At 39.2% G+C, this 25,304-nt stretch overlaps 1 protein-coding gene across 3 annotated transcripts in view; it reads right to left on the bottom strand.

The window, feature by feature from the left end:
- LOC110173242 (regulator of G-protein signaling 6-like) overlaps positions 1–21,874 on the bottom strand; it is a 178,399-nt gene extending 156,525 nt beyond the window's left edge. The window contains exons 1-2 of one of the 3 annotated variants that reach the window (XM_055149645.1): positions 21,743–21,874; positions 7,721–8,071 (exon numbers count right to left, since the gene is read on the bottom strand). In XM_055149645.1, the coding sequence (XP_055005620.1) occupies positions 7,721–7,987 (267 nt within the window). In that variant the 5' untranslated portion in view covers positions 7,988–8,071; positions 21,743–21,874. Of the gene's footprint in view, positions 1–7,720; positions 8,072–21,738 lie in introns of all 3 variants that reach the window. The other 2 variants (XM_055149646.1, XM_055149644.1) reach the window with 2 other exon arrangements.
- Between the last annotated feature and the right edge of the window lie 3,430 nt (positions 21,875–25,304).

The following is a 25,304-nucleotide window of genomic DNA, read 5'->3' as shown; positions in this document are numbered from 1 at the left end:
AAAAGTGCAATGGCCCCATGACTTTACTGGTGCCAGTCAGCCAGAAACAGCTCGTGTCAGGTCCAGAGCACAGAGCCACTTCACTTCCTACATTTCCACAGTGTTTCCACATTTGTATTTGTACATTTTGAGTGAAATAAGCCTTTGAAATACAAATAGCAAGGGATGAGCAATCATGCAGACAAAGATGCATAATTTTATTTGAGAAATAACTGCACATAGAGCAGCTTTTTCAATTGTTATGAACAGACGCTCAGAGCATCGATCATCTTGACTCACCACACTCTTTGGCAAAGTTTGGGCCGATCAAAATGGATGGAGCGCATGTGTTTGGCAGAAAACAAAGTTCCTATTGGACACTTGTTTTCTCTACGTCATCATGCAGCATGTTTGTGACGTAAGATAATGCTGAAAATATGCCTGGAAAGCCGCAACTGTCTAGCCTGATTCATCAGCCGGTTTCACTTCGTGGAAACTGTCTGACCTCGCAGCATTAAGATTTGTTCACTCGACGATAGGCAGGTACTTTTTATTTAACCAACTGCTGCTATTTGGTCGTAACGTGTGTAATCCCTTAGGAAGAAGGGCAATAATGTCTTTCCCCTTGATAAAATTCACCAAACATTCACTTTGTTCCAGCTTTAAATCCTCGATCTTGGGAATTGTTGTCAACACAGAATGTCTGTCTTCGTCTACATCCATCTTGGCCGCTTTGTTTACTGTTGTGCTGTGCCACAAAAGAGACCCAGACAGGCATTTGAGTTTAACGTCATGGCTTCACAGCTCTTCACTGATTGGCCGGTGTGCGATCTACAACTTTCGGGGTTCTTGCAAACTGTCTAGTGTATTCTGATTCCGAAATGAAATTGAGCAGAGGCACTAGGTGGCAAGGGAAAAAAAAAAAAAAAGTTTCTATCTTTTATGGTTGCTCGGTTATGTGTTGGTCTGGTTCATGTCAAAAGGGATACAGAAATAAAACACAGAATATCAACCATAAAAACATGGATGGGTCAACATTGTCAATATGAGACTGTATTTGACATTTTTATGACATTTCCTATACAATTACAATATGTGTGCCCATAATTCAGCCTCTGCAGTAACTATGCCGCTACTTGGCCTTAATCACTACACTACGTTACACAATGACATCTAATATCGATTTTCCATGTTGCTGTTCGTATAATGAGAGCCGCGTGTGCAATAAAATACCCATAGAGGAGTGTCACAATTCAATAAATATGCCTGCGTGTGTGTCCGTATATTAAATCAGAACTGCACGAGAGAAATGAAATATAAGAGATGGAGCATGGATAACAGCCTATTATTAATGCCAGTCATATTATAGGTCTTGAAATGCAACGGGGCTTGCATTATGTCAGACACTTATGTAATGTATATGAAGCCCTGTCGAGTTTTAAATGGACTCAAATAGGGAAAATTATATACCACTTCAAGCAATGTAAAGGTCTAATTGTGAAATGAATAGGCACAGAAATGATCATAATTCAAATGTATTTTTAAAGGTCATATATTAAAAAAAACTGACTCTTGAGAGGTTTAAGACATGTTATAGTGTTGTTACCTGCTCAAAAACAAACCTGTAGTTGTGTTTTGTTTCATTCACACATGTTTGAGTAATCCTTTTTTATTAGTTTTTTATTTAGTGTCTACAGCTCCAAAGCTCAAAATGCTCTGCTTCACCTCGAGATGTCATTTAGTGGTCACTTTTTTTAGTTAAGAGTTACGTTTTACCATTAATTGAGCAGAGATTGGCAATTCCAGGTCTTAATTTATCCAAATGAGTCTACGGAAGATGTATGGAGTTTAAAAACACACTGGAGCACTTCCTGTATTATCACATGAGAGAAGAAGCCAGTTGAAATATGCAGGGTTTGTGCATTAAACATGTGTGAATAAAACAGAACAAAACTCCAGGTCTGTTTGTGATGAGGAAACATTTTTACATAAATAAAATAGTGTAATATAAGCTCTTTAATATCTCGATTCTCTTTCAATTAGCGTTTGAAAGAGAATTGAAATATGAGCTGCCAAACAAGGGTGTAGGTTTGACAAAATAGTCCCTATGAATATTTGCCATTTTATTGTAATAAACAAAAATATATATTTATTCTGATATTTTCCCAAGCTCAGTAGTATTAATTTAACATGTTTTAGTTCACATTTTGTTTATTAGACGTTCTGAGATGTATTCAGTGATATGACGACAGGGTTACACCTGCCGCTGTTTCATTGGCTGCAACAGAGTGATGTCATTACTTGTGCCAGGAGCCTAAACTGGGGAAGTGGCAGGACAGGACCAACACCTGAAGATGGCGTCTTGAGCAGGCGTGAGTGAAGACGCTGTGAAACAAACTTTGAGAAACTTTTCAAATGGAACTTACTTGGCTTCATCTTCAATTAAACTTGTCTTATAATGACTCACAGCGGAAAAAAGAGCGACTATCACCACAAGTGCACCTCCCAAACGGGGCCCTACTCGTGCGCCGTTAGCAGCCGGACTCTACTACAATATTCCATGGAAAAATGTACGGACATGACCTCACAAATATCTCATCACCAACAAACTTCTACATCACTGTTAACCACTAAAGAATCATCTTAGAAGGACAACGGACACAAACTGTACATTTTGCGAACTGAAAAATGAAACCACCTCACTTATGTAGGACCTGCCCAGACTCTTTGTTTTTGGAAAGAATTAATAAAACATACTACGCAATTTCTTATCCCATTTTACCATTTATTATGCAGATGTGCTGTTTAGATTTTTGCAGTGTGCATCATACGAAAAGTAAACAATATTAAGCAAGAAGTTCCCAATAGTCAATGATCAACTTGAGTCATTTTGATGGAAAGGTCTAAAGCCAATCCTCTGTCAGTAAAAGCATGATTTTTGGAGCAGAATTCCAACTTTTTTGACTTAAAATGCACTGATTAAATGTCTGTATTGTTTATGTTATGATATCAAAACTCTTTTTTTCATTAGATAAATTCAAATCAAATTGAAAATCAAGCTTGTTCATTATGAGGAAAAAACTGTTTGCAGAGGGCACTAATTAGTAATTAATTAATCGTGATCATTCAAATTTCCATTCAATTAGGAACGCCCTGAAAAAGATTAATCACAATTTAATTTAAAATCGCAATTTGAATGGACACTATGAGCAAATAGTAAAGGCTCCAGTTTTTGAAGTACCATCATTTTCTCCAAAAACTATGAAAAATGCTTCTTTCTGAATAAAAACTGTTAACTTTGGTAGTTTAGATCTGTACAAAAATGTTCCGAAATGTGATTCTGTTTTCTTTGCTTTTTATCAATTCTTATGGATGGGTTAATAAAGTGAACTCTGAAACCAATCCTTTTATTAAAAAACATAAATCGCAAAACTAATCGCAAAGCTTGTGAGAAAAATTGCACTTTTTATTTTTCCCAAATCGTTCAGCTCTTACGAAAATGCATTATATTTTTTCAAAAACACGCACGCAATATTTTCCAGCAATTTCTATTCAAAAACAATTTCTTCACACCGGTTGCCAAAGTGCAGCTCCATTTATAAGGATTTGGAGGCTGCGTGGTTCTGTATTCGCCTGGGTGACGGCGCTCTGTCAGATAGCGGCAGGATAAACTCACTTTCACTTGAGTTGACTCAGTGACTCACGGTGCACAAAAGGTGAGAGGAGGTAAAGGTGCCAGTACAAAGTGATGCACAACAGATAGTCAACAATGGACGGTCTACTGCTGATGCAAGGAGCTGTAATGTATAGCTGCTAATACTGACTTTATGTCCTATGTTTATGAATAACATGGTAACAAAAATGGTGAAAAACTGAAATAGATTCCCAAAATTTAAATTCAGTTATCAGTGATTGCCATTTGTGAATGAATCGTCATTATGGGTTCAATCTAAAATGCTGTTTGGACTACATGCATCACGAATTTCGGACTTCCGGTCATTGCGCAATGCATACGGGGAAGGATTTTCCGAAAAAGTGAGCATCAAACCTCCATGTTTGTTTTCCCAGTGGGATGAGTCTATTGACAAAGCCAGTCTTTTCTAGTCTTTTGAACCATATCGCTTTTGTTTCTGGTTTTGATATCATATTTTAGTGTGGCGGCAGTAGCTCAGTTGGTAGAGCATTCGCCCACTGATCTGAAGGTTGGCGGTTTGATTCCAGCTCTTGACATGAACATCACAGGTTGAGCGGTCGGATCCACTGACCCACAGGTTGGCTGGTGTGATTCCAGCTCCCACAGATGAATGCTGTCCTTGGGCAAGACACTTAACCCACCTTGCTCACAGTGTCTGCGTACACTGGTGTGTGAATGTGTGTGTGAATGGGTGAGTGGTTCCTTGTTGTAAAGCGCTTTGAGTTCTTGAAGGTGGAAAAGCGCTATAGAAAAATGTGACCATTTACCATTAGTTTTGGGATTCGGATATCGTAATTCTGTGGTTGTTGGCTGTCCAAACAGCGGAAAAAGGCTTGAGAAATGGGCTTTGGAAGTTTGCAAACTCCATAAATGCAAAAGGGAATCAGATCTGTGTGACTGCAAACCTCTGTCCAAACTGTTTCCCTTCCCAACGGAAATGAAAAATAGTGAAAGGCGAAGGCGATGGGCAGGATTGATCCACAGGAAGGTCAAAAAGGAAACCTTTGACTGCCTATATCATCCCGGGCTGACCGGAAGTCCGAAATTTGTGATGCATGTATAGAAATTACATAGAGCAATTCATGAAAATCAGCACAAATAAGCATGCTTTTTCCTGATATGTTCCGAGGCATTAATCATAACTATCTAGCGTAGAAGCGCCCAAACTTTCATCCTCGGTGGGTCAAACTGAATACGTATTAGAAGACCATGGGCCAAACGTATTCATGTTTTTCACGTAAAGAGTTTGTCAGTAAAGATATAAAATTACGTTTAACCCCTTAACGTCCAAATAATGAGAGACTATGTAACTAAGGAAAATGTTTAAAGTTAATGAAAGCACAAGAGATATAGTGTAACATGCATATGGATAACTGATTGGTGACTTAGTCTGGTTTTGGGGTGGGGAACGATTATTAAAGAAATATTTAATGTGTTGGTCTGTGAAAGGAGCAGGGTTTATGAGATGCATCTTCTTCCTGTTCCTTTTGTTCATGCAGCAAATACAAGGCAAATAATCATAGCAATATGTATATATGTTAATTTTCAGATTTTTTGTTGTTGTTCTCTTTAAGTTGATGCCAAGAAAATAATAGCACGAGCAATAAATAAATAAATAAATGTATATAGCTGTATATAAAAATGTTTTTGCCTTTAAGAAGATTAAGATGTAAATTAAGTTCAGATTATTAATTTGACTATAGCAAAAAATAAATATAGAAAAAAAATAGAAAAGCTTGCCTGTAAAGATTTAAAGGTCCTGTTGGTGCATCACTTGTGGTCATACTTGGTCTCATATTTATTTTGTTTTATGGTGGTGTTTACGTGGTGCTTTGTGTTGTGTTGTCCTGTTTTTTGATAAAGCATGTCATACCCTGTCCCGAGACAAATTTCTCACATGGGAGACAAAGGATTATCTTATCTTGCCAAAGGTTCCTAGGAAGGTCTAGCATCTGCACTAACTGGCATTGGGGGAAAGCAGCTGCTATCTCGACTTATATGTTGATCCAAACGTCTTGTTGCGTATTTGTGACAATCGGTGTTAAGGTGCTATTTATGCAGCTTTTAGGGAGATATATTTTGATTTAATCTTGTCTATGTTTCTTACAAATCTAGACAATCCTAGGAGGGCCAAATTCGACCACTTGGAGGGCTAAGTTTGGCCTTCGAGCTTTTCGTTTGGTACTGCTGATCTAGTGTTTATTTCACTGGGTGTTTTTATTGCTAAAGAAACTTTCCACAGACTGATAACCCGACCTGGAGGCACTACCAGCCTGTCATCGTGGATATATAACAGTTCAGTGCTATACTGTGGTGGGACATTATAGGCAAAGAAATAACATCTCCAAGGAGGCATCACCTTTGAGCAACTGTTTTCATACAGATTGTAAAGCTGTGTTTCTTCAACTTTTTTCTGGGGACCCATATTTTAAAAGCCACAAACCTTCGCGACCCAAGTCAATAGACATTATTTGTAAATCACAAAATAAAGATGGATTTAACCACTACTGAACATTAATGAGGATATTTTATTGTTGACTGAGTGATTGTGTCTCTCTGAACAATTAGTATTACTCAAGTTTTAAACAATGAAAAACAGTAATTGAGTGCGTATACATGCACATCAGTAACCCGGTTATTAGCCATACCCCGGTTATGTCAGTATTCGGGTTACTGCGTATACATGCGCACTGAGAAACCGGGATACTCATATCCGCGTATACATGATCAAATGGAGTATCCCGGTTTCTTGACATAATCTTACAAATGCGCAGGCGCAAAAATTAACTTAAATCAATTTCATAAACCAGGAAAAATACAAACCGTGAGCTCCTTTAGCATAAGAAGCTAAGGAGCTACGAGATCTCCCACAATCCACTGTGCAGATTCTTCATTAAAATCTTCTGCATAAATAAACTCAACTTTACAACATATAAACCATAAAGACTATAGAGCCACATCAGCCCGTTTGATCATATAATTCAGCTGTGATCACATTTGTTTACGTTTTACAGAAACGAAACTTAAGACCGTTTGGCTAATTAGCATAAACTGTTAGCGGCGATAAAAACAACTCGCTCCTTGCGCCGCTGATGCGATCAGTTTCTTTTGGACTAAATGACACGACTCTGTGGATTATGTGTGTTATTTCTGTGACAGAAGAGGCGCTAATGATGGTAAGTGTGTTCTGTGCATATAGAGTATAGGAGATAGTTCATGTTTTAGCTTTTCAGCGATCACACGAGTGCAGGTCGTACGAGTGCAGATTGTACGTGTGCAGGTTTAGCGCAGCTCTTTATTTTACAGTCATTTCACTCGTTTGGTCACTTTATTTATGTTGGTCAATTTATTTATGTCACTACTGTTGTGGTGAAAGGCTGGAAAGTGTCTTTTGGACGCATGCGCACTCAACTTTATGTTGCAGTAACCGGGGTACTGCGTATACATGCCACAAGTAACCCGGTTACTATCGGAATAAACCAGCTACAGTAACCCGGTTTCTAATAACCGGGATACTGCCATAACCGGGTTACTGAAACCGGGTTACTGCGTATACATGCACCATCAAGAAACCGGGATACTCAAAAAACCCGATCATAACCGGGTTACTGATGTGCATGTATACGCACTCATTGAAACAGCAATAAAAGGATCAATAAGGACATTAAAAGGTGGACCTGTATATTGCAGATCGTGACAAGGCAACCAACAAAAAAATCTCTTGTGACCGGTCTTTTGGAAACACTGTTCAATTAATCACTTAAAGAAATAAACGAAAAGTACATCTCTAATTTACTTTTAAGCCATTGAGGGTGTATTCTCAAAACAAAACCATTTCCTCTAGTACACAACAAATACTTCTAATTCAGGGGTAAATGCTTTATCCATTTAACCACTCAACTTGTCGAAAATCTCCTTAACAAACCAATCAACAATCCAACAAAAGGCGCCAGCAAAACAAACATCCAAAACTTTTCATTCTCAGTTTCCAGCTTTACATTTGGGAGCGAATTCAAACCAGCGAAAGCCAAATCCAAACTTCCTTACCTTTCTGTACACGATCATGTTTGGAGAGTCGTCTTCCACGTCCATCGTACTCATCGACCTCATGGACAGTAGGGCTCTGGTCGGGGTTCTGGTCTGGACCTCCTTAGACCCATCCTCGGACCCCTCATCGGACTCTGTGGACCCCTCGGTACTGGTCTGGTCCTGGTCTTTCTCCTCTGCGTCCTTATTGGGCGTTTCGTCTTTCTCGGCCTCTTTCTCCGTCGGTTCTTTCAGTGGTGGTGGTGGCTGCTGGGTCGCCTCCGCCATCTTGAATTGATTCTATCTTCTCTTTTTGCAATTGTTGTGAATCTTGTTTGATGTCCTCGTGTGCTCCCTCCTCAGGATAAGACGCTGCAGAAAGAGGAGAGAGAGTGAATGAGGCAGTAGAACTCAACACTGGCCCCGATCCAAAAAATAGACAATTTTGTTTTGTGACACTATCCATGTCGATAAGAAAAATTGAAGGGACACTGTCACTTTTTTGCATGGAAGGTTCACCGTGTATTCGTCTCCATGAAGATGTTATTGCCTTTGCTTAGAATATTCCACATGGGGGCTTTAAATGTTTCCATCTACCTGGAGACAAGCAGATGACGCTGCCAGTAAAGTTACAAATCAGAACTGTGGCGTTTGTCGAGCAATAAATACACCTGCATTTGAATAACTGTTAGATTAGCAAATTTAAGGGTCCTATATTATACAAAATCGACGAGTTAAGTCATATTATAATGTTTCCTCATCAAAAACAGGCCTGGAGTTGTGTTTTGTTTCATTCACATGTTTGAGTAATCCTTTATTATTAGTCTGTCCACATCTCCAAACATCGAAACGCTCCGTTCCTCCTGGTGGCACTATCAGCCTGACAGTTCAATGTTACACTGCGGGACATTGTAGGCAAAGAAATAACATCTCCACGGAGGTACATCATCTTCGAGCAACTGTTGTGGAAGTTTGCACTAAAGGTAAAAGGTACCTGTTAACTTGTAGTTGAGATTGGTCATTACAGGGCTGAAATTATCCAAATTATTCTAGTGCATAGATCAGAAAATAGCAGAAAAATCAATCAAAGAAATAACACCTTTATGAAGATATATTTATCCCAGTGGCAGACCCCTCACCAGAAAAGTTACATACTACTTCTTTAAAGAAACGGTCAAGAATTTTGGACATTGGCTCACTAGGAAATGAGGCCCTGAGTGTTGGAGACGTGTGGAGACACTTTTTTAAATATTCTGTCCAGTCCTTGTATTTGCAGAGGTCACTGGTGCTAGGCTAGTGCATGTCAATGGCCATAGTTATCCTGCCACTAAAAACACTCTTACCCACTCCACAAAACACCCAAAGCAAATTTATTATTACACCAGACTGTTGATGTAAATGTCTGTTTTGATAGAATAATGTTTGAAATAAAACTAACCTTGCATCGCATGAATTGTCGCATGTTGAGGGACTATTTTCTCATGTATCAGTCCGCCGCTGCCGAGCTTTCTATCAGGAAGTACAACTCGCTGCTGCTGCTCAGACAAATCTTTCAAATGCAAGGTTGGTTTTACGTCTAAAATTATTGTATCGACACAGACATTTACATCGACAGTCTGGCGTTAATAATTGTTTTGCTTCGAGTGTTTTGTGGAGTGGATAACTATGACCATTGACATGCACTGTACTGACTGCAAATACAAGGACTGGATGGAATATTTAAAAATGTGTCTCCACATGTCTCCAACATTCTGGCTCACTACGAAATTAGGTCCTATGTCCAAATTTCCGGACTGCCCCTTTAAAGTTATCACAATCAAGTCATTACAGTCTAGTCCATCCCTCCTTCACACTTTATAGCAGAAGAATCATCAATTTCCTCTCATTCTCTTCCTCTTCACCAACAGTATTGAAACCTTCCGGCATATATTTTCCCCACTGCTTTTCCAAAGTTAAATAAACTGGTAATTCATTTGAGTTTGAACAGCATTTGTGAAAATGCTGAAAAATAAAAGGGGAGATATGACATTTATTCATCTACAATTCTGTTTCAAACTGCAGGTTCCTAGCAGCATATACACCGATGCACAAAAATGGAAATAAACAAGCAAAGAATTTGGTTAAAGATTTTAAAGTGGGACTAAACACTGACTCCTCCACATTTTTTGCACTACTAAACTGTATATATGGGGTTTTATTAGCATTATCTATGTTATGTTCCAAGTTAAATTTGCAGCTTTCTTGTCAAAAACACCAAAAGCGAAGTGTGTGCTGGCTTCAGCGGCCTCTGCAATTTCCAGTAATTGGTGACATCACGTATGACTGCCGTGATTTCTGATTATAAACACTTGGCTGCAGGGACAGTGTTTGAAATTTGGACCAATACAATCGCACCGTTCCTTATACGCACAAACCCCGCCCATCTTCCCTCGTCACTCTCCCCTTTAGTTTCGTTTGGGTTTAGGTGTTTAGTCCCACTTTAAGTTTGAAAGCAGAAAAATTTATCCAATTCAAGTGTGTAAAATTTCTCATAAAGCCAATATTTTGGGTTGGAAATTGGGAATTCATTGCACCTCAAAACATGTTTATGAAATAGTCCGTGCTTTTGATCGTGTGAATTGGGTAATCTTGTTATTTTAAAAGACTGCACTGTTCCAGCAACAGATACTGAGGATGTAATTATGAGTTTTAAAATGTGAAATAGCTTTTAAAGGCTTCATAAATTAACAAAGACATTCGAAATAAAGTAGAGAATTTGTCTGCCAGACTTCAGCCGTGTTTTAAAAGAAAGTGGCCAATTAAAACTTTTGATAAGTTTATTTAGATTTGATCCAAAACCACAAATTGGCAAAGTGCACGACACAACACACCAGCTTTCAGAAATCAACAGAAACTGATAGGCCTGTTTTCTATGTTTAATTATTCACATAGGGAAATGTGTTCACTGTATTCGACGCCTTTGGTAAATAGTGAGAATATGAAGAGTGTTTGTCTCCATGGTGATGTTATTGCTTTGAATGTTCCACAGTCTGGCGTTAAACTCATCAGCTGCATCTATTCAATAACAGGTGCTTGTATTGTTCAAAAATAACTTCAATTATTTCAATTATTGAGACTTGTTGAATGAATGTTGCTTTAATTGTTCAAAATGTTATTTTAATTATCCAGGTGTAATAATTATTCAATACACTTCCCTGTATATTTATATTTTTAAAGCCACAGTTCATTAACCAGGCTGGTGCCACCTAGTGCCTCCGCTCAGTTTCATTTCTCTCCAGCAACTAGGTCAGGAATCAAAATACACTAGACGGTTTGCAAGAACCCCAGAATGCGAGTTCGGGCACCAGCCAATCAGCAAAGAGCCACATATTCAGTGTTGCAAATGATTCCCGTAACCAAGGATTTAAAACTGGAATAAAGAGAATGTTTGATGAATTTTATCAAGGGGAAAGGCATTATTGCACTTTTTCCTACGGGATTTGGGAAAAGCTTAATATACCAGTTAGGCAGCATTACACATTACATATGTGACTACCACATAGCAGTGATTGGTTAAATGATAAAAAGTACCCGCCTACTGTCGAGCAAACAAATTCTAACACTGCAAGGTGAATCAGGCTGGTGCCACCTAGTGCCTCCGCTCAATTTCATTTCTCTCCAGTGACTAGGTCAGGAATTGGAATACACTAGACTGTTTGCAAGAACCCCAGAAGTTGTAGACCACACACCAGCCAGTCATTGAAGAGCTGTGAAGCCCTGACGTCAAACTCAAGCACCTGTCTGGGTCCCTTTTGTGGAACAGCACAACAGTAAACAAAACTGTCAAGATGGATGTAGACGAAGACAGACATTCTGTGTTTGCAACGATTCCCGAGATCGAGGATTTAAAGCCAGAAAAAAAAAAGATTATTTGGTGAATTTTATCAAGGGGAAAGATGTTATTGCCATTCTTCCTATGGGATCTGGCGATTCACATACTTACAAAAGTACCCGTCTACCGTAGAGCAAATAAATTATAATGCTGTGAGGTCAGACAGTTTCCACAAAGAGAATGAATGATGAATCAGGCTAAGAGTTTGTAACTTTTTCACCAAAAAAATTGACTAATATAAAAGAATGTGTCTATTTTTGTATGTTTTTTTTATGTTTATTGCACTGACAAACAGATGCCCATACTCTGATCAGGCTTGCATCTCCACAAACCTCACCTCCTCCTGATTGTTTCCATAGAAAAGTGGTTCCTTTGACTATAATCTTCCACAGTATGGCTAAAAATCTAAATCTATCTCCATTGAGAATGTTCGGAAGTATGGTTTTAACTTTGTTTCTAATCAATCAAGTAGGTACCACCCCCAGAAAGACACACTGAGCCTTTAACGTGTCTGTTTATACAACATAACACTTATCTCCATATGATTACATTTACAGTTGAAAGTGCAAGACAGAATCAATGTTGTGTTTCTGCATGACTGCTCAAACTGCAGCTGTTCCACTTTTGTGCGCTAACTTTCCAACAGCTCAATAGTTTATTAGAGCATCAGAGGCTGTGAGCGAGCTCCATGTCGTGTATTGGATTGTAAAACACACAAATGACTTAAGTGTGAATAAATGAAAGATTATGCAATGTCATGATGTGAAATCTACACAGAGAACAGATAAATGTAGGACCTACTTTTTTTGAGCGTTGCATGAATTATAAATTAGCAAATATCTGTGTCAGTACATGCTGTTCAGAAGAATTTGTTTTGAAAGCTGGAGAAATGGAACCCAATGCATTTTTGATAAATGTTCCGTAAAAAATTAGATTAGTTTAAAAGGCTCATATTACACTATTTTCCGATCTCTGTTTTAATATTGGTTCCTCATAAAACACATACCTGGAGTTCTGTTTTGTTTAACACACAAACTCTTCATATTTAGGCTAAGCGCTTCTCTCAAACAGAAAACAACTCCATACACTGTCACTAGAATCATTTGGATAACTTCAGCCCTGGAATTGCCAATCTTTGCTGAACTAAAAAGGTAAAAGGTACCTATTTTTTTTTGGACTATAAGACACACTTTTTGTCACGGTTTGGCTGGTCCTACGATTTACACTCCAGTGGGACATATATTAAAATTTTCAGACTGACAGCCAACAGAGGGCGCTCTAGGCTTGTGTGTCAGCATCTGCTGCTCCTATTACTCCTGTACCACTGTCACTTGGTTCTACTCCGCATGTCTCCTGCAAAAAGAGCCTCTGTCCTGTCTGTGTCATGTCAGTCGATTGCGCCATTATTTCTGTACCACTGAAAAATTGAACGTTTAAACAAACTTAATACAACTGACAAGACTGAACATAAATGCCCCCAAAAAGAAAATCATATTTTGAACCTTACAATCTGCAAATCTGCAGCTGAAAATGGTAATTGAGCAGCAGAAGGAAAGTTTGGAGTGAGCGAGAAACTTGTGGCAACCTACAGGGTGCAACATGAAACTTTCTTGGAAGGATGGATCCGACAACAGGTACACAGAAGAGGAACCGACGCTCTGTTTACCTCCAGGGGTCACAGAGTTGCTCAGAAGTGACACAGAGGATGAAGAATTCAGAGGATTTAGTGATTTGGAGTGAGATGGAGAGTTTGGTAAACTTGTTCTGTTGTTTATGTTATAATTATCTGAAGAACTGTTCATATGTGACATTAATAGTCTGTTGTTCTATTGTTGTTACTATAATTTGCTTTACCACGATGAAATGTCGGTTCCTGGTCTCTGATTTTATAAAATAAATTTCCCCCAAAAAATGTGACTTATACATGTTTTTTTTCTTCTTCATTATGCATTTTTTTGGCTGGTGCAACTTATACTCCGGAGCAACTTATAGTACGAAAAATACAGTAGTTTGTTCATTTCAAAACTACTGCTTCGTGACATCACAAGGTGGAACAGAGCGTTTTGAGTTTTGAAGATATAAATGGTAATATTTTTATACAGCGCTTTTCCACCTTTTAGGCACTCAAAGCACTTTAAATAAGGAACCACTCACCCATTCATACACAAAGCGTTACGTGTCTTGCCCAAGGACACAATTTCACCATTCATCTGTCTGGAATCGCCCCACCAACCTAAGATGTTCAAGTCAAGAGCGGGATTCAAACCACCGACCTTCTGATCAGACTAATAATGCAGGATCACTCAAAAATACATGAAAGAAACAAAACAAAACAGAATTCCAGCTCCATTTTTGATAAGGTAACAACTTTATAACACGACTTTAAGCTCACAAGAATCAATTTTGTGTTATATAGGCCCTTTATAAGCTAGACAAATCAGAAACATTTTCAAAGCAGTATCATGTTACAGTTAGTGGGTTATCTTTCCCTTAAGTGTACAGAGACGGCTAATGCAGAGTGACCACACACTAACCCAGTGCTAAGACCATTACCCTGCTCCAGTTAATGGGATGTGGTTGGGAACGGTCTACTTACTGACTCACTTTACTTAAATACAAATTGCTGAGGTTGCTATGCTATTGGTAAACATGTGCTAACCAGATCACGCTAGACTTCCCGTATATGCTATGCCACAATACTCCAATTCCATACTAAGGAACAGACCCGATACTCAATACAGGCTCTGATAAAACATTCTTAAACAATAGAATGTGATTTTTAGTATTTAATAGTACTTTATTTTCTTTTCTCATGTGGTCTTGTGTTAGTGTAGTCCCTCAGTGGTCCAGGTAGGTTCCATAGTGGTGTTACTTGTTCTGATACAGCTCAAGATCATTCAGGTTTTTCAGGAAAGGTTCATGTCTGTCCTGTGAATTTAACTTTTTTTTTTTTTAATCGATACCTGCTCAAATGAGTATCTACTTTTAATACTTGTTCAGTACTACCGTATTTTCCGGATTTCACTTTTTCGGGAAATGTATTATATAAAATCAGAGACCAGAAACTGACTTTTCATCTTCAAAGGCAAGTTATAGTAAAAACAGCATAGAGAACAACAGGCTGAATAGGTGTTAATAAGTTAAAGTAATATATTATTCAGATAATTACAGCATAAACAACATAAATTTACCAAACTCTCCATCTCACTCCAAATCACTAAATCTATTGAATTCTTCATCCTCTGTGTCACTTCTGCGTGACGTCCGAAGATAAACCATAGATCCATGAGGTAAACAGAGCTCAGCTTCTTCTTCAGTGTAGCTGTCGTCAGACTCAGCATCAGTTCCAGTTCGAATTATTCCGGCCTGAATCCCAACAGGATGGTTTCGGTCGTCACTGAAGTCCATGTTTTGTCGATCCATCCTATGACTTCCAGGAAAGTTGCATGGTGCACCCTCCCAGTTGCAGTGAAGATGTGTTCTTGATATTTTAAATATATCAAGATATTAAATATATTCAAAGATATTTTTATTTTGAAGACGATATGCATATTTGACATATATAATATCAATATATTAAATTTATATATTGATAATGCTTATATGAAATTTTGATTTGACCGCTTTGCTTGTTTGCCTTCTCTGTCATCGCCCCCGCCTCCCTGATTCTGTTGCTTGTGTCTCATTCACTCCTCACACAACCGCCATGAATGCCGAAAGTTGGTGCCAGTGAAAAGCTTCTAGCACCATGAATCTTTTCCACCATTTACAGACAAGACCATCAGCAGCACATCCTCTGTCGCAGAGAGAACACTCATATTCCACTGAGTCATGTCCTTTAGTCCTAAAGAAGTTGAACCGCATCAGCGCACAAGGAGTGCGCCGTTTATGTAAATGAATCCGTGTATGATTCGTTCATTCATTTTTCAATATAAAACCAAAAATAACAATGTAAAAAACCAAAAAGAAAATCATTCATTCATTTTCCAAAACCAAAATGAAAAAACAAATGATAATGATTCGATTTTTTTAAGTTTTTCGATTTTGTGCTTAAATGAAGAATGAAAAAAACTGATAACGGCCGTTTCCCGTTTACGTGACTTCCGTGACTGCGATGCCAAACTTTTGCACCGCATACGGACTGAACCAGGACTGATCCAGGTCCGGGACCAGACCAGGACCAGACCGAGACTGAGATCAGAACTGAAACCGGGACCATCATATCATCATAAAAGAAATCAAAAGAGTAAAATGGCAATGTGAAGGTTTGTTTTTTTCTAATGATTATTGCCTGAATCAAATCAAATATTAATGAAGGAAAGATACAGCAAAAATATATCTTAAACATATTGATATGGCAAATAATCAATAATGACAAAAACAAAAATACAATACAAAGTTCTACATATGAAAAGAAAAGAGTTTTGAATGTAGATGCAAAAATGGCAGATTTTATTCACAATTTCCTTATTGTGTACTCCTTAACACTGACAAAATATTGCATCCAGTCCTTGTATTTGCAGAGGTCGCTGGTGCTAGGCTAGTGCATGTCAATGGGCATAGTTAACCTGCCACTAAAAACAGTTTAGAAGTAAAACCAACATTGCATTTGAAGAATTTATGTCTGAGCAGCAGCAGTGATTTGTACTTCTTGATTGAAAACTTGGTAGTGGCAGACTGACATCACCTGGCACCTATCTTACCAGCAAAGTCAAATTCAAAGAAAAGCAAAGAACATAGTCCCTCAACGTGCAACGATTCATGCAATGCAAGGTTAGTTTTACCATATTTTTCGGACAATGAGTCACACTTTTTTTCATGGTTTGGGTGGTCCTGCGACTTATACTCCGGTGCGACTTACATATTAAAATTTTCAGACAGGCGCGAGAGGCTTTAGGCTTGTGTGTCAGTATCTGCTGCTCCTATTACTCCTGTACCACTGTCACTTCGCTCTACTGCACATGTCTCCTGCAGAAAAAGCCGCTGTCTTGCTGCAAATAGTGAAATATGCAGTTTAAAAACGGTAATCAAGCAGCAAAAAGAAAGTTTGGAGCGAGAAACTTGTGATTGACTGGCGAAAAGTGAGGATAGAGAACACTGCTTCACGGCAACTGGGCGGGTCCACCACGCAACTTTCCTGAAATCACTGGATGAATCGACAAAGCCTGAACTCCAATGACAATTGAAACCATCCTGTCGGGATTCAGTAAGGCTGGAATAATTCTAACTGGAAATGATGCTGAGTCCGACGACAGCTACGCAGAAGAGGAAACAAAGCTCCTTTTACGTCGATGGATCTATGGTTTATCTCCAGAGGTCGAGAGTCGCACAGAAGTGCACCAGGGGTTGGTGTTTCCTGGTCTTGATTTTCGCTAAAATACATCTTCGATTTTATAAAAATACATTTCGCCAAAAAGTATACTGTATTCTTCTTCTTCTTCATTGCACATTTTTTGGCTGGTGCGACTTATAGTTCAGAAAATACGGTATTTGAAACATTATTCTATCAACACAGACATTCACATCGACAGTCTGGTGTAATAATAGATTTGCTTCGGGTGTTTTGTGGAGTGGGTAAGACTGTTTTTAGTGGTAGGATAAATTATGGCCATTGACATGCACTAGTCTAGCACAGTGACAGCCTCTGCAAATATAAGGACTGGATGGAATATTTAAAAATAAAAAAAAAAAAAGTGTCTCCACACGTCTCCATCACTCTGGCTCACTAGGAAATGAGGTCCTATGTCCAAAACTCCGGACTGTCCCTTTAACCTGCAGATAGACACATACAAGTTTTTGCTGGGATTTAGGTACCGACCAGTCAGATCAGAAAGAGGCGTTTTAGGGTTACGCTTTTAGTTAATCACAGTAAATAAGCATTGCAGTTTTTAATAGTCAGTTTAATATTTGATTTGGACTAGAGGAAAGAAATACTAGACCAAGACTAAACCATGGAGATACGGACTAAACAAAGCAGGATTAAACCACGTGCAAACCGGAACTAAAACTCTTACGAACACAATGCTAAATTTCATATTTTAGGAAAACATCCAAGTAACAACTCTACCGTAGCCAATCCAGCGCGCATCCAGTGGCCACATCCCACGGCATCCCACGTCGCTCCTTCGGCTTCCAAAACGCGCTGCACTGCTCTTTTTTACGCTTTATCTCACTCTGCACAAGTCTATCCACGCTATCGTAAGACCACACTTAACGCAACGCGAACTGAACCGCGAAAAATAGCCAAAGTTTTACCGAACTGGTGCCAAACAGCGTGAAGAAATCGAGATCGGGTTATTCCAACGCAAAAGACGAAACCAAATATCAGATTTAGATGAAGCGTGTTGAGTTTTTGATGCTGCAAACAAATAAAACCGATTGTAACAACACCACGTAGGTTTTATCCAAGATGATTGAGTAAAGCGTAGTCCAAAAGCGTAACAGAAAACGCTTCAAATACACATTTCGATGCCACTCTAGGTCGCGCGCACTGGCGATTCTCTCCAAAAACTATCCTCAGACAACAATTTGAGTTAATATTTTCTTAGCAATGCGTAATTTACCTTATAATACGGACTCCCCTCGCTTCATTCGCTCCTGGTTCCGAGCGATGCCAAGCCCACGGGAGCAGAGCGCGCGCAGCAGCGGCAGACAGCGGCACCTCACAGCAGCCGGAGACGCGAAAGAACCCGGTCTCCAAGAAGAAAGGAGAGGAGAGAAAAGAGGAAGAAAGGAGGGAGAGAGAGGGAGAGAGGCAGGTACGACACGCCTATAGACCACAACACTGCGATGGACTGGGGCTGCATGCAAAGTAGCCAAGAAGTAGTGCCACGGATAGGGCTTAAAATAGACCTACGTGTGAGAGGGGTTGGGGAGAACATTGTAGTGTAGGGAAATTAATTGAGCAGGATGGTATGTGTAAGTTTTATAGTAGGTTTGGGTGGATTTTGTGAATGAATTTGTAAAAAATGTGTGTATTTTATCGTACGAGTGTCATATTCTGGGCGTTCAGGGGTCATCAAACTAAGGCCCGCGGGCTGACTCCGGTCTTCCACGCGTCTTTGACCGGCCCCCAAGCCCCTCTGCCCCCCACCACTTGAACTGGTCCTATGAGGCAATCCTCAAAAGCTTTCATTGCCTTTTTTTTTTTATTATTACTTTTTGTCAAATAATAACACATTTTCATCTTGTATTTGTTGTTTTTTTCAATTAAAATGATATTATATGAAGTATTTATATCTATATTTAAATAATTATATAACATATTTACATTTACCGCAGAATTTTCATCACTTTACATGCTCGAGATCAGTTCTATAGTCCAGTTAAGGTAGGGGTCGCCAACTTTTTCCTACACTGAGCTAACTTTACTAAACAAAAATGCCGGAGAGCAACTAATTTTAGCGGTCGCAAGAATTTGAGAAAGAGCCAATGTGAGCCTTAGATGGGGTACAGTTAGAACAGGGGTCTCCAACCTGTAGTTCGGGAGCTACCAGTAGCTCTCCACCCCATTCCAAATGGATCACCAAGGGATTTCTGAATTATACGTATTGCGCTGAATAAGTAAAATTTGATTATTTAAATGCCATCACCATTGCACATGTATCATTTTGATGCCTAACTTTGTGCACTAATAAATTAATAATGGTTTATGTTTTCTAAGCATCTAACTGTAAATCATCTAAGGCTCGATGTGGTTCTTATATTTACTCAATTTCTCATGACTGCAAAAATGAGTAGCTCTCTGGCATTTTCTTTTTTTAAAAAGTAGCTCACCGAAGGAAAAAGGTTGGAGACCCCTGAGTTAGAAGCTTATAAAACGTAAACAGTTATCCATACATTAGTGCAGAAGTTAGGCATGAGAAATAATAATTAATAAATTTACAATGAATTACAATGAATGAATGAATAAATAAATAAATAATCAGATTTTAGTTATTCAGCACAATATGTATCATTCAGAAATCCCGTGGCGAGCTACTTGGAAGGGGGTGGAGAGCTACTGGTATCTCCCGAGCTACAGGCTGGAGACCCTTGCGTTAAGAGCAGCAAAATAGTGAGAGTTAAAGTGTGAAAAGTTGACAGAAAGTGCCAAGTTTTCAAAGAACGGCGGACGACTGATTATTTTTTTGTTCAGCGTAAGGACCGTGCAGTTTGTCTAATGTGTAAAGAACGTGCAGCGGTTTTCAAAGAATATAATCTGCGTCGTAAGGGTCACACAATTCTGTTATACGACCGACCAGATCTCGGACCCCCATCATGGTCAGGAGCGATAATGTGGCCCCCAGAGAAAAAAAGTTTAGTGACCCCTGACATAGATATAAGGCTACATGGGAATATAAAAGAAAGTACTATGATTTAATGTTGAAAATCGCATTCTCTTGTCTAAAAAGAAAGATTTTTAATTAATGTTGAAGCACCGGAATCATATTGTGTAGTGTGTAGTATCAAGGCTCAACACTATGAGCAGTCAGAATATGATGAGCAAAAGGCTGGATGTTTTGCAGTACATTGAGAAACTTGTCTGTGTTGTATTAAATCATCTGTGTTTTTATTGCTCAGCCTTGAAAACCATGTGTTTCTGTGGGCGGGCTCGTATCTCTATAAATCTGACTCATAACTGTCAATACAAAGCAATAAAATCTCCAAGAAAGTGCCAAACCCTCCATCTGAAAAGTTACACACTGCATCTTTAAAAGGTCCTATATAACGCAGGAATTTACTCTTGTGAGCTTTAAGACGTGTTAGAAAGTTGTGACCTCAAAAACAAACTTGGATTTCCATTTTGTTTCATTCACACATGTTTGAGTAACCCTGTATTATTCTAGCCACGTCACCTAGTGTAATTTCATTTCTCTCCAGCGACTTGGTCAGGAATCAGAATACACCAGACGGTTTACAAGAACTCCGGAAGTTGTAGACCGCACACCGACCAATCAGCGAAGAGCTGTGAAGCCATGACTGGGTCCCTTTTGTGTTACAGCACAACAGGGTCCGGTCAAGTGGTAACGGAGGGAAACAGGGGCAGATTTTTTACATTCAAATATCTCTTATTCAGAAACTAGAGGGACTATTGAAATAAGTAAAGTATCAGAATGTAGGAAAGAGTTACACTCCAACAGGGTCAAGTTAAACCTGTGATATTCTTTCAAGTTGTTGACAAAAAATTTAAAAACTCATGTTGGCAACAGAGGGAATGAAATATGCAGCACTTTTTGGGCAATAAATACCAAACAGTGATAACTCTTGGTTCTCACTTACATATCCTTAACAAACTGGTTTGAATATTTGCTTCATATAGTTTTCTACCATATGGTACAAGATTAGGTTGAAAAACCTCTTACTTTTTGAGTCATGAGATTTTTTATTAAGAAAGGTCATGGTAACGGAGGGAAAAGTAACAGAGGGAAAATTGTGTAAGCAAGTAGAAGGTGCAGGATTTTGCATAATTTCAAAAGTCAGCTTTTTTCTTCCAAATACTTTAATACTACTTCAAAATTAAAGGTAACTATTTATATAAAATATGTCAGTCCTTCCAAGCAAATTTTTATCATCCATCCATCCATTTTCTTCCACTTATCCGGGGCCGGGTCACGGGGGCAGCAGCCTAAGCCTTTATCATTTTAAATACTTTTTTTTTTTAAATCATGTACTTTCATCAACAGTTCAAAGATCGAATAACACAAGATATGATGAAATACATCAATTTCTTTACATGATTTGCAGGTCTTTGAAATTTGGGAAATAATTTTTGTTCCATGTTTCATACATGGTCTGTTTAAAACATATGTAACTTTAGAACCAAAAATGGTACAGAAAAAAGGTCAACAGTTTCATAAACTAGAGTACATATGTATCTGTTGAATACATTTTTATATCAGATGCATTAACTTGAATTTTTGGCCTTGCTGTTTACTTCTGCTTGACCGGGCCCAACAGTAAACAAAGTGGTCGAGATGGATGTAGACAAAGACATACATTCTGTGTTGGCAACGATTCCCGAAATTGAGGATTTAAAGCCAGTGAATTTTATCAAGGGGAAAGATGTTACTGCCCTTCTTCCTACGGGATTTGGGAAAAGCTTAACATACCCATTAGCCCCTTTTGCGGCGCATTACAGACGTCACAACCAAATAGCAGCGATTGGTTAAGTAAAAAAAGTACCCACCTACCGTCAAGCGAACGAATCCTAATGCTGCGAGGTCTGATGGTTTCCACAACTAAGTTAACATTTATATTTTACCTTTAGTTTAGTAGAGATTTGCAGTTCCAGAGCTGAAACCACCCAAATGGTTCTAGTGAAGGTGTATATGTGAGGGTTTCATCCTGCCCCTCCTACCCCTCCTTTCCCTGCCCCTTCTCTCCTTACCTTATTTGGTGTTTCCTGGGCGGATCCCAATCACGCACCTGCTGAGCTCCACTCCTGATACACATCAACTAATCATCTCCTGCCATAAAAGACCTGCGGACCTTCTCTTCAGTGCCAGATCGTTCCGTCATTCTAGTGGTGAACAATTTAGGCTTTTTGTATGTTTTTCAAGATTTCTGAAAACTTTTTTGATACTTGCCTGTTTCTTTTTGTCCTCTCCCAGCACTTCCATTTGGAGCCAGTCTCATCCCATCGCCACCTGTTTCCATAAGCCTCTGGTCAGCCTCTGGTCAGCCTCCATCTCCTCGTACTAGTGATGGGCAAATAAAGCTTTATGAAGCATTGAAGCCTTTCATCCAATTGGTTCACTCTAGCGCAAAGCTTCTTGAAGATTTATTTGCTCTAGCAGGACATCTACTGGACACAAAAATATCAGTTGACATGAATTTGAAGTGTGTGACATTTTGCAGAAAGCCTGTGAATAAAACTGTCAGTAAAATAAAGAAGTATGCAAAACATGTATATTGTAGTGTTGGCAGTGTACTGTGTATCTATATACTGGCAGTATGGAAAATGATTATTTGAAAGTGATGAAAATGGAAATCGCAGCAAAATCCGAACCATTTCCTGAATTACTCACGTGGTACAGCCGGGCAGCGATGTTTCGGACGTCGTCATTTTCAGCTCCTAACCTAAATGAAGCAAGCCTCAATAAGCGCATCGTACCTCCCATTTGCAGCCAACCTGGACCCGTCCTGCCTACCCTGGAATCTAGACTAAACAAGACTATTTTTGTTAAATACCTTTTTTTTCTCTGCATATTTACATCTGACCAGTGATTCATAACGGTATAAAGTTTAAAAATACAGTGAAGCATTTCCTGTATTACCACATGACATCACAAAATGGAACAGAGAGTTTGTGTGTTAAACATGTGTGAATGAAACAAAACACAACTCCAGGGGTGTTTTTATTATTATAATCAGTCATTGAAGAAACTGCAACAAACCAGAGATTTGCTTTGGTGATTTGGTGCGGACATAACATAGGTTCCCCGACGTACCACAGTGTGCTGCAGGAGGTGAGAATGGACTCAGTAATGGCCGTGTAGATGTGCATCGTCATCTGGACTGGAGCTCTCAGCTGCTCTCCACAGGTCGTCCATCGTCTGCTGGGCCTTCGTCATGAGGGAGCTGGTTGACGGACATTAGATTTATCATCCATAACATTGCAAAACCAGGGCCAAACTTTAACTTTTTGACTGCAGCAATTTTACAGTACAGTTGTATTGTATTCATTTGTTTTAAAGGATCTAGTTTTGCAGGAACCGTTCATACAATTCTGATTATGAATTTCCTAAGCTTGATCTATGTGTGACCCCAGATACAAGGGTTTAGATTTTTAGTGGTGCTGTTATCAAAACCGCACTAACTGAAAAAACCCGTCTGAGACGACAGGGTCCCGAGACCAGGACAAGATCAAGACCTCTGAGGGTCGAGACCGAGACTTTTAAAAGCCGAGGTCGAGACAAGATCGAGATCATGGCCCATCAAGACCAAATGGAGACCATCTTTGTAATTTTCGACATTTATTTGTATTTACAGTTATTTTGGCACATTATCTGTTACATAAGGGTGAGTTGTTGTACAGTTGTAGGGAGTATTATCTGTTACATAAGGGTGAGTTGTTGTACAGTTGTAGGGAGTAATTATCTGTTACATAAGGGTGAGTTGTTGTACAGTTGTAGGGAGTATTATCTGTTACATAAAGGGTGAGTTGTTGTACAGTTGTAGGGAGTATTATCTGTTACATAAGGGTGAGTTGTTGTACAGTTGTAGGGAGTATTATCTGTTACATAAGGGTGAGTTGTTGTACAGTTGTAGGGAGTATTATCTGTTACATAAGGGTGAGTTGTTTGTACAGTTGTAGGGAGTATTATCTGTTACATAAGGGTGAGTTGTTGTACAGTTGTAGGGAGTATTATCTGTTACATAAGGGTGAGTTGTTGTACAGTTGTAGGGACAACTTAATCTGCTCACTTTAAGTGTATAAAATAAAATCAATCAAACTTTATTTATAAAGCGCTTTTCATACAAAAACGTAACACAAAGTGCTTTACAGTGATTAAAAACAATCCCACATTTCCATCCACCCACCCACTTACCCAACCCCCACACCTGCCCGACTCCACACAACCAAACAACCCAGACACACACACCCACGCACACACACACACACACACACACACACACACGCACACACACACACACACACACACACACGCACACACACACACTCACACACACACGCACACACTGGTAAAATACACATAAAATCACCTATAGTAAAATGTGAGGCTGAATACAGGCGAACCAGTTGAGAAAGCACCATCAGAGGAGCCGTCTACACCAGGAGCAGAGAGACGTCCACCTCCACCAGGAACCACCAGGGTCCAGGGGAGAGATGAAGCCCAAGCACCAACTCTCCACCAGGAGCCCACGGGACAGAACCCGGCAGCCACAGCCGACCTCTGCTCCTGATGCAGAGGCTCCTATAGAGGAAACACTGGAAATCCTAAAAAATATGCCTAAAATAAATAAATATAATAAAATGTGTACAATAGAAACAGGTAAAAGTATAAGAATTTAATCAAAAGCTAAGCTAAAAAGGTGGGTCTTGAGCCTGCTCTTAAAAACATGAACGTTCTCTGCAGCCCTGAGCTCCTGAGCTGATACAAATGATGAATGTAAGCATATTAGGCATAATTTGCGCTGGATATTTGATTTGGCATTAATAAAAACATTTAAAGCAGCAGACTGTCCCCCTTTCCATGTTTGATAGAGCTTCAGAAAGCAAAGATTCCCATCCTGCGGGACAAAATATCGCAGATGCAGGTGGGAACGGGACTGAAAATTAAAATTTTTTGCAGGAGCAGGTGGGAGCGGGACTGAAAATTCTGTCCCGTGCAGACCTCTGTTGTAGGGAGTATTATCTGTTACATAATGGTGAGTTCTTGTACAGTTGTAGGGAGTATTATCTGCTGCATAAGGATGAGTTGTTAGAAAGTATTATCTGTTACATAAATGTGAGTTGTTGTCCAGTTGTAGGGAGTATTATCTGTTGTTGTACAGTTGTGTGGAGTATGTTATGAATGAAGTCCTGTATCTCTCACTAATTTGTAAAATATGTAACACTAACCCGGTGTTATTTTCACGTTTAACCCCTCGTGTCTCTGTGGTGATGGTTGTTTCAGGCTCGGGTGAAATACTGATCAGTCGCTGTTTGTTTGTTTGTCATTTATCTGCTGCCCTGAGGCTCGCACAGCGGTGGTGCTAACGTCTCATCTGCGCTAAATGGTTTCTCTC

Source organism: Boleophthalmus pectinirostris, unplaced genomic scaffold, assembly GCF_026225935.1.
Source record: "Boleophthalmus pectinirostris isolate CB_2022bp ecotype Guang Dong unplaced genomic scaffold, ASM2622593v1 HiC_scaffold_13, whole genome shotgun sequence".
In the NCBI taxonomy this organism is placed as follows: Eukaryota; Metazoa; Chordata; class Actinopteri; order Gobiiformes; family Gobiidae; genus Boleophthalmus; species Boleophthalmus pectinirostris.
This window is presented reverse-complemented; position numbering and strand designations above follow the sequence as displayed.